Source organism: Crocodylus porosus, unplaced genomic scaffold (assembly GCF_001723895.1).
Source record: "Crocodylus porosus isolate Cpor-Errol unplaced genomic scaffold, CroPor_comp1, whole genome shotgun sequence".
Lineage (NCBI taxonomy): Eukaryota > Metazoa > Chordata > Crocodylia > Crocodylidae > Crocodylus > Crocodylus porosus.
This window is the reverse complement of record NW_017728938.1, coordinates 2,793,009-2,802,971: the sequence shown is the minus strand read 5'-3', so window position 1 is coordinate 2,802,971 and position 9,963 is coordinate 2,793,009. Positions and strand designations below refer to the sequence as shown.

At 43.5% G+C, this 9,963-nt stretch overlaps 1 protein-coding gene across 4 annotated transcripts in view; it reads left to right on the top strand.

Moving 5' to 3' along the window:
• The first annotated feature begins 24 nt into the window (after positions 1-24).
• CACNA2D2 (calcium voltage-gated channel auxiliary subunit alpha2delta 2) overlaps positions 25-9,963 on the top strand; it is a 721,727-nt gene continuing 711,788 nt past the window's right edge. For all 4 annotated transcript variants that reach the window (XM_019547467.1, XM_019547466.1, XM_019547465.1 and 1 more), the window contains exon 1: positions 25-231. In XM_019547467.1, the coding sequence (XP_019403012.1) occupies positions 107-231 (125 nt within the window). In that variant the 5' untranslated portion in view covers positions 25-106. The remainder of the gene's footprint in view (positions 232-9,963) is intronic.

The following is a 9,963-nucleotide window of genomic DNA, read 5'->3' as shown; positions in this document are numbered from 1 at the left end:
GCCCCCCGGCCGGGCAGGGGCGACGCGCGGGGCCCCGGGCGGCCCCGGGGGGAGAGGATTGCTGCCGCCGCCGCCTGCCCTTCGACACTGCATTTTTAATGGAAACATGGCGATCTCGGCTCAGACCTGCAGCGCATCTTCCATGGTCCCGGCTCTGTGCGGCCACATCGTCCTGCTCCTCGTCCTCTCCGCCCCCGCCGCGGACTGCTACAGCTTCCCCCAGCAGTACACGTAAGTCGGCCCCTTCCCCCGCGCTGCCTCCCAACTTGCCCCTTCCCCGGGGCTCGTCGCGGCGCCGGGCATCTCCGGCTCCAGCCCTCGGGAGCTCCGCCTCGGGCTGCGCAGCCCTGGTGGGGGGCGCGGGGGACCAGCAGCGCACAGGTTGCGTCCTCCAGCCCCGGGGATGTGGAGTTGGCAGCGCAGGACGCTGGTCCTCCTAACTTCAGCCCCTGGGGGGTCGGGGTCTGCACGTCAGGGCAGAAGGGAGAAGCGCAGCGGAGCTGAGCCATCGGGGTAGGAGGGACCGGGGTGAAGGAAGCATTGTGCTAGCCTGGCATTTTAAGAGCAGTTAATCTCTCTCTTATGTGTATATATATATATATAATATTTCTTTTTTCTTTGTGAAGGATGCATCCGAGAGCGATGCTCGGGAGGAGCGGGGCATCACGAGTGACTAATAGTGAAAGGGACACCCAGGGAAACATTGAAGTTAATATCATGAGCTCTTCAGGGAAGAGCTGTAGTGAGGGCACAGGTTCAAAAGATCAGGGTTAGGGTGCTGGACTTCTTTCTTGTACAGGCTAGCAAGTACACAAGTGCCTGTCTAGATGCTCCCTGCAAGCAGAGGAAAAGATTCCTCCAACAATGTTTGTTTGCAGGTGGGACTCCAGTCCATTACTTCTAGTTTATGCAGCCTTGTGGATCTTTATTCCAACCTGTTTTTGAAATCTTTAATGTGAAATATTTCCCCTCACCCTCCCTTGCTAAGAAAAGCGGGGAGAAATGGACTGAATCTTGCCGGAAGACTCAAACTTTATCAGTGCGTGCAGTTTTTTTTTTTTTTTTTCCTCAACTGGTTATCTAAATGTTAATTTTAGTGAGAGGAAGAACTAGAGATGGCTTTGGCTTACAGGTGCACAATGTAATATCCACAATCATGCTGTGGAGTTTTAGTAGAAACTAAGATCACCTGTGATGAACTATCACTCAGTCTGAAGATGTGTGGTTTTGGTTTTTTTTGGTTTTATTTTTTTTTTTCTCCCTCTCTGAACTGACCCACTTTATTGGGGGGGAGAGGAGGGATTCTGTCACTGCACTAAAATCAGAATTCATATAATTTTTGAGAGGATGGGTGAAGAAAGGATGCACAATGTATTTTGAAAGGAAATATGTTAATTTTGAAAGGAGTTGCATTTAAAAGGTCATCTTGTTAACACACTTGCTCTTTCCATGTTGTAGTGGTTACAAGATAACCCTTCTCCACTAGAAACAATTCCATTAGAACTGTTTCTGAGCTGTGTCGAGATACAGTCACTTCTGTTATGGATATTGAGGTCTGTGATGGGGGGGAAAACTGCAAAATCAGACCATTCAAAGTAAAGGCTGATACTGTGGCATTGCATTGTGCTGTTCTGTAGGTAGGGAAAGGGTTCACTACTGAATTAATAGCAGTGTTTCTCTTAACTTTATTTTGTCCTCACAGATGTTTGTTGGTTTGTGTCAAAACTTCTGTGTTCGTTAAGCACAAGATGCTTTTATGCTCAATTTTTTTTTTTTGTAATATATTTTAATTGTGTGTGTATATTTACCTATAGTATGAGACTTCTGAATGCACTTAAATTTCTGTATTTAGGCCTTCTAAGAAGGGTTATTAGTACAACTTACTCATTTGTTTGATACTGTTATAGTCATTAGTGTCAATATTCTGGCACTAGTTTTCTTCCAGAGGTATACTTAGCTGAAATACTTACTCAGTCACTTACTTGTGGCATCCTATAGATTCCTTTAGGGCTTTTGTGAGCACTGTAGCCACCCTTCTGAACACACATCATTGACCTCGAAGAGCATTTTTCTTTTAATCTAACTGTTAAATGTATGCACAAATGCCTTGGAATAAAGCTTTGAAGTGTCTATTGAAGGAGGGGTGGGGGCAAGGAAGGAAAGTATGCCTGCATCTGTACAAGGAGGGCCTGATCTTGCAACTCTACTCACATGAGTAATCCTTACTCATGCGGGAAGTCCTATTGGTGTCAGTGAGACTACTTGTATTTGAAGTATGAATGAGATTTGTGGTATTGCATTTTTATAGCTCAACGATCGTTTTAGTTTTTATTTTCTTCCTCCTTTTTAAATTCTGAACACGTAGCACTGAATGGTGAAATAATTACTTTCCGCTGACCAGTTTAGTTGCATTTTTTTTGAGTTGTAAAAACTTTTTGATCTTAAATGCATTTTTAGATTAATTTAAATTCATAAATATTGAAGTGGTTATATATTGTGCACTTGTTCATGTGTGCTGTCTGAGCAATACTTTTTTTGTAGCCAAGTTTTTTTTAAATTCCCAATGAAACAGGGTTTATTATAATAATACATGTACCGTTACTATCTCTGTTCTGGCTGTGTCAATGGTGTTACCAAAATGGACTCAATCCTGCACTTGAAGACAGTGGGGAATATAGGGTATTGGGTTTGTTTGCTTTTTTTTTAAATGTACGAGATTTGATCCTAAAAGGCAAATGTGTGTCTGGTGGAAAATGGCAAGCAATATGCTTGCTAACACTGGGTGCATCCAGATGAGTGCAGATGTGCAGTGTGTGTGGTGCACACACAGGCACTCCCTATGCTGTGAATTTGCAGCACGTGAGGTGGGGGCAGTGTAGGGGGGTTGACACTAGGTGCCCTAGAGTAAAAAAAAAAACAAAAACAAAAACAAAAAAACTCTGCACCTTAAAGCGGGATGGCCTTCATAGTAGCAGCATGTCACTGAATCTGGAGCCTGGCTGGCCCGAGCCACACTCTGGCTGCCAGCCAGACTCCGTGCTGCTGGATTGTCATGGCTCCTGCCCCACCTGGGGTAACGTGCCGCACACCAAAGTGCATGTGCCAAGCCCTGGGGAAAAGCAGCAGTGGCACATGATGTACCGCTGCTGCTTGCCGTTAGGGAAATGCCCATTCCTGCTCCTGGGGACGTGCCCATTGCATGTGAAGAAGGGGGGTAATATTAGGGAACACTGACTCCAGGCTGACCAGAAATTTCTTTGTCCTGTTCTCATTATGATCTGTTTTGTGAACTGGGGTGGGGGGCGGGAAGAAGAATCTTGAATGGGCATTGGATGGTAATGTATGATTGCTGGGCACTAGGTTAATGCCCTGTAACATGTGAGCTCTAATGTCTTGTGTACTATGCTCTAGGGTTCCCACAGTTATGTCTGTCAAAGGAAGATATTAAGATAAAAGTATAACAGTAACTGGCACAAAAACCTGCATTAATCCTCTCCTGCTGGCACTTCGCCTTTTATATTAAACCCCAATTTCTCCCTACCACCATACAAGTGTGATGATTACCTATAGGCTATAAAGCAGGTCCTTTTCTTTTTTCTTTCCTTACGGATTCCTTTTCAGAAGCTAAATTCAGCTTAAAAAAAAAAAAGGGATGCTAAATTCTTCTAGTTATGAAGGCAATTTTCCATTACTTTAGACAATGCTTCCTTATATCAACAGAGAAGAATATTGAGTTTTGATTAGAAACCCTGCTTATCTTTAGAGGTTTTCTGTGTGAGTTGCTTAAACCCTCTCTCTCAATAGGGCTCTCAGGAATGAGGCTGTTTTTACAAGCAGCTCTAGAACTGTTTCATCATGAAAGGCAACATGCAGAATTAGGCTATTTTTTTTTTTTTTTTTCCTTTTTTGAAATGGCTTGTTTCTGGAAGGTCAATCTCTTAATGTTTGTAGTGCTTCTGCATATTGGTTCCTGGTTCTGTTTCTGGTAAATCATTGGTGTTGCACATCATTCTTTCTTCTCCTGGGTAGCATGGTTTTAATGATCTTGTACTGAGCTAAGGCAGGCTCAGCTCAGCCAGTTGTCCGAAGGAGACATTTTTGTTGAGATTTTAAAAGCAAAATCCAAGATTGGAACAGACCCATTTTAACAGGCATGCTGGGTGGTTCCCACTTGACTGACAGGTTTCTTTTTATGTGGTCACACACACAGCCACACATGTTCGTTATGACTGAGATTGATGGCTCCGGGAAAAGAAGGGCTTTTGGTTGGGTTCCCCCCAGCCGTGCCTTATAAAATACTTGGAGACATCAGCTGGTTGATGCTGGTTTGCAGTAGGTTCCCTGTTAAGGCATGCTGGCAACTTCTGCATGGTTCCATTAGATTTGTTATATCATTATTGGCTATCTGATAAATATTCAGTATAAGTTAGTCACTTAGCTGTTCTCTGGGTACCCCTGCTTATTTCCTCTTAATGGCAATTAAACATATACAACTCCTTGAGAGTAGCCCTGATTTATAAACTGTTAGCAAAACTGTAACCAGTAAACAGAGCAAACTTGTGTCTCGTTCTGCAGAAATGCTCTTTCATCATTTGGACTTGAAAGAAAATTACCATCTGCTAGAGACTGCCGAGGGATTTTCTTCTTCTTGTGGGGCAGCAGATGCAGCCTGTGCCATTAAGCTGTTATGGTTAGGTTTGGCTATTTAATTCTCTTGCCTTAATCGCACATCTCTGACATCCAAGCAATAAACAAGGAGCAGGAGGGTCGAGGCATTGGATTGGGACTGGGATATAGGTTCATTGTGAGTCTGGTCATACCTTGTTATCAGAGATGTTGAAGGCTCCAGCTCTGGCTAATGTGAGCTGCCAGATGAATGGCACCACTGAGAAACAGGCTGCTTCTGTTTGGTCAATTAAAATAATTGGCCACTTCTGGTAAATATAGACCTTACCCTTCCTATGTGCTTCCGTTCCACCTCAGTATAATGGCAACGATGATCTCCCTGTCCTTTTTTGAGGGCTTTTTGTGAGGGGGATAATTCCATTAGGACTGTATTTTGATGTACCTTGTGTATATGCAGGGCAAGATGTGGAGGAAACCTCCCAGGAGCCATATGCAGGGCTTTGCAAGAGCGTCCCAAAATACTGTCCTCTGCAGAGCAATGTGGCAAGCAGGGCAGCTTATCTGGAGTAGTCTGCCTCAGCTTGAAGATGGATCTTTTTATTATTAGCCCTTATCACCCTTTTCCTGGGAACACCAAGGAGACCTTGTCAGGCACAAGCTCCTGAAGTGTCCACCACAGCTCCATGTAGGGGAGAATAAACACAAGAATCTCACTGCTACTTGTACAGCACTCTGTCAGTGAGAATCCCAGAAAGACGTGGGCAGAGAGGGAGTATTAAAAAAAAAAAAAAAAAAAAATCCATCATCAACAGTTCTGCATTCTTCTATTTGTATTCTGTTCCTGAATATTTCCTGCTCAGTGCTCATGTAAGGAACAGCTGTGTTTGAGCTTCCAAAAGGGAACAGGGAAGAAGTAACACCATAATCCTGATCCTTCCCTACCTTGCCCTGCCAGCCTGGAAAACAGCAACCAGAACATTTGTGCATGTTATCTCTGACCTGACTTGGTAGCTACTATCATGCAGAAAGATTCCTGACTAATAAGGCCCCATTTCATTTTCTTCTAGTGATTCTACTGGTTGTTTCCTCTTCTCTCACTTCAGTCCCTGGTGTTTATTGGTGTCGCTAGGCCCTTGCCACAGCTACCTTGCCTTTGGGTGAGGAGATGGGGAAAAGCAGTTTCTCATCTGCTGCTAGGCATCCCTATGACGTAGATCACTTATGAGCGTTACAGTCATGGGAGGGATTTTTTTGCCCATCCCTCATGTGTTTAAATGAACTTTGCTCCCTGCCTGTGAGCATCCCCTGTATCACATCAGTACTCAGCTGGCTTCCCAGCCTTTGTTCTTTCAACCCTGCACATTTCTTTTTGTAATTGGTAAAAGTTTAAGTCTGCCTTTTGAGGAGCAAATGGTTCCCACTGAAATCAATCAGAAACCCTCCAGAGCATAGGAGAGTGGAATTTGGCCCTGTCTGAGTCTAGCAGACAGACTTGGGATATTCCATTCGGAGAAACCTCTTTCTATTTTTTTTTTGCAAAGCTCCATTAAAATTCCAGTGACAGTAGTCAGGTTCCCATTCAACTCACAGCAGAATTTATTCTTAAGCAAGTGTCTCAGCTTTTGGGCTTTGAAAGCTACCAGAAAGCCCTTGGCTATTGAAGTATTGGTGTATCATTGCCTATATATGCATACTATAACAATGGGACCCAACTTGTTTTGCAGGTATGCTGCGTGTTGGCTCCACACGCTTCTCGAGTGCCACTCCCATCCCCTTCCTCTGCCTAAATTTGCTGCCCTGCTTTCTACTGCTGCCAGGTTTCCTGCCAGGTTGCCCATCTTCTCATGCCACACACATGCTGCCTGTGGCACGTGTGCTGCAGGCTGGCCATCCCTGCACTATAACATCATACATGTATAATAAACAACGCAAGTTGGCATTAGCTTTGGCTTTCTTTGTGCATGTGTATATGTGTGTTAGTAATCTGGTGAAACCTCAAGTTTAAGTCATTCTAAAGCAAAAATACTTAAGTGAAATACTGATCTTGAAAGGATGCTGTCAGAGCATTTAAATACTTGAATTTCTAGTGACCCCTTGGAAAGCAAAACATGCACTCAAGTTTATAATAATGGGGCTGTTTGGAGAGCTGGACTGAATGTTATGATACTGTTGTGGAGTTCTTCAGCATCAGTGAACGTGTATAGCCTGGTGTTCTTTGGTAAAGAGCCAGGAAGGGGAAAATGCACTGAATGATCTGTCTTTGTAAAAAGTGCATGGGTAGAACTACTTGCCCATTTTGATAACATCACCATGCTTCTATTGGGGATAAATATCTAAGACTGGAAACGACTAAAAGTATAGTAATAAATATATTAGGCACGTTCTCCAGAATGAAGGATTGATTCTTTGTCTGCAAAGCAAATACTTGCTTACATCCATTGGTCCATGGGCGTGTGGTATTTTAGCCACTTCTCTTTGGGGACAGGTGAAACGGGCTGGAGGCCAGGAGATGCAGAATGTACAGAGGTTGTATAGTCTGTGGTTTCCATGTGTATTCATGAACTGTATGCAAAGCCTCTGTTCTTTCAGGTAACTAGAAGAACAGATGCCCTTCTCCAAAGTGGCTTTTCAGTGAGCTCTTGGGGACAAAAAACCCAATGCAATGGGAGGCTTGGAATGTTTTCTCTGAAGTTTCTAGCCTCAACCGGGGATGGGAGGTGGAGGGACCAAAAGGAGGAGATTGGATTCTGGCTCTTATGCATGGTAATGCCCTATGTCAGTCATCAGATTGTTGGGTCGGTCACTTAGTGGTGATATAAAAACCTTGTACATTGTATTTGATGATAAAGCCTTTGGCACATGGTCAAAACATAGTGGAGTGTGTGTGTGTCTGTAATGAGCCAAATGCATTCTTGCTCTAGCTCCAGTAAAGTGAATGGGATTAAATTGAAGATGGATAGGCCCAAAAAAATGCTGGTGCTTGGAGGCCTTTAAATCTTTGCATGTAGTTAAGGAAGAGATTTATCAAAAGTACAGGTGAGGGCCCCTGCTTTCCATTGGCACTAACGGACAGGAATCGCGCTGCATTTTATTTATTTTTAATGGAGCAGCCTCCAATCTTGCTTTCACCAGCACAAATGAGTAACTCTACTGAAATGACTTTGAATTGGTGTTGCAGAGATTGGGATGTGCCCTGCTGCACTGATAACTGAGAGATCCATTTTGAACTAAGACTGCCAATTGGTAAGTGGACAAGCATTATCCTTAGTTTTCTATCATGCATTACAAAATGCATGTTCACTTACCTGATGGGTTACTTTGAATTATTTATGGGACTGCACAGTATGTTGGTGAACATTTCATTACTTTTACACAATTTACTGTAGAGTCTTGGTAATATGAGCCTTCTCACTACTACTGCCTGTTACTGGAGTCTCGCTAAGAAGGGATGGGAGGCTATAGGGGGAAATTCACCTGTTCATTCTCATGTGAAAATAGGTGTGGAGAGCCACGAATTGCAAATGTATCAGTGTTTTACTGTACACTGAAGAATATACCTTGGATTAGAAATGAGATTTGCATTCATACTGGGATGGGGCCAGTCAATGTGTTCATTAACTTCATGAAGGGTTATTTCAATGATAAGGCCTGGGTGATCCCATTTCTGCTTTGCCTTGGAGTTGGCTAAACCAAATCCTGTGTGTATGTGTTGGATTTTTTTGTTTTGCTTTTTTGTGTACAGCGTTGGCTGAAATGTTGGTGGGAATATGTATAAACCTGCTGCTGCTAAGCAATTAGTGGAATGGGTGGTGGTGGTGGGGAGGGTTCTATTGCATCCAGCAGAGTTGAATGTTTCAGCTGCACTGGAAGCTTGGTTCTCAATGGAGTGAATGTGGTTTTGGACTCTAAGAGCACCTATGTCTGTGACAGACCTCTGCTCCAACGTGTGCTAATTAGCACATGTCAGAGCAGACTTGATTAACTGAGTCCACTGCAAGTCTGGAGCATGTTAATTGGTGCACTCCAGCAGCCTCAGTGTCATGTATTCAGCATCCCTGCATTTCAAAATGGCAGAGGGGACACTTTAATTAAAGCGCATCAAATGAGGTTTAGCTAAAGTACCCCTGCCACCATTTTAAAGTGCAGGACATTGAATACACATGGTGCTGTGGGTGTTTTTTAATTTAGATTTGGCTCTTGGAGCGACTGTAATTTAAAGTGCTGCCCCCCAACCCTGGAGCGTCTAATGTGCATGTTGTCTTTGCTTTGTATGGGAGGAAGATCATTCAAATATTAACTGATCCATGTGCTCAGTACAAGTAGAAAGGTACGAGTTTCAGGTTACCTGGAGAATCCAAGCATAAAAGGAAGAGTTGTACAACTGTGTCAGTTGACAGTAATCATGAGCTCTGGCAGGAGCTAGCTGACCCTTTCGGTCCCCATGATCCTTCTGATTTTAAGAGGTAAAAAGGAGCGACTCGGCAGGCATGACACAAGTTCACGCTGCGGCTGCCTCCAGGTACCTGACTTGTGGATAAGTAAAAGCATCCTGTGTTCCCACTTTTGTTCCTCCATCTTTCCAAGTGCAAGCAAATTTTACCCCTTAACTGTTAAGTTGATGGGAAGAATTCAGAGGGTGTGACTCTGGTCAGGTGACAAATGGGGAAATGATTCTCTTATGACTTATACAAACTCCTTTCAAGGCATGACAGAACTAGGCCCTGAAACTTCATTGCAAAAGGAAGATGCTGTGCAAGTCTGCTTTGAAATCAGATTCTGCTTCTTACTAAGCATGTCTAAATGTGCATTTAATGTGCTTTTTCTAATTCGCACTTAAATTTAGTACCTCCAGTGTGAGGTACTGAAGAAATGTGGATTAGGCTGCCTTAATGCACATGGTCTTCTTCAAATGATGCTTAATATGCAGTAGCCTGTTTTATTGCACGTTGTCATAGTAGCATTTTTTTTTAAGTGGTACTTTAATGTGCAGTAAAATAGGTTACTGTGCATTCAAGTGCATGTGTAAATGCACCCACCCAGTAAGTATTTTTATTAAGTGCAAACCTGTGACACAGGATGTGTGGCTTCCACTCATCTTTCAAATAGGGGACTATCTTTCTTATTTAAGAAAAAAAGAAAAGAGACTTGCTCATGTGAGGTGTTTATGCTTCCGTGGATTTATAAAGCGCTCTCACTTGCAATGCTCTTGCTGAATTGATGAAATACTCTTGTAGTGGACTAGTAGGGGGTGCTCCTTCACTGACCCACCCACTTCACTGAGCCTAGCCAAAAACCAAGCTTGTGAGGCACACCAGAGGAGGCACCAGAGGCTGACCC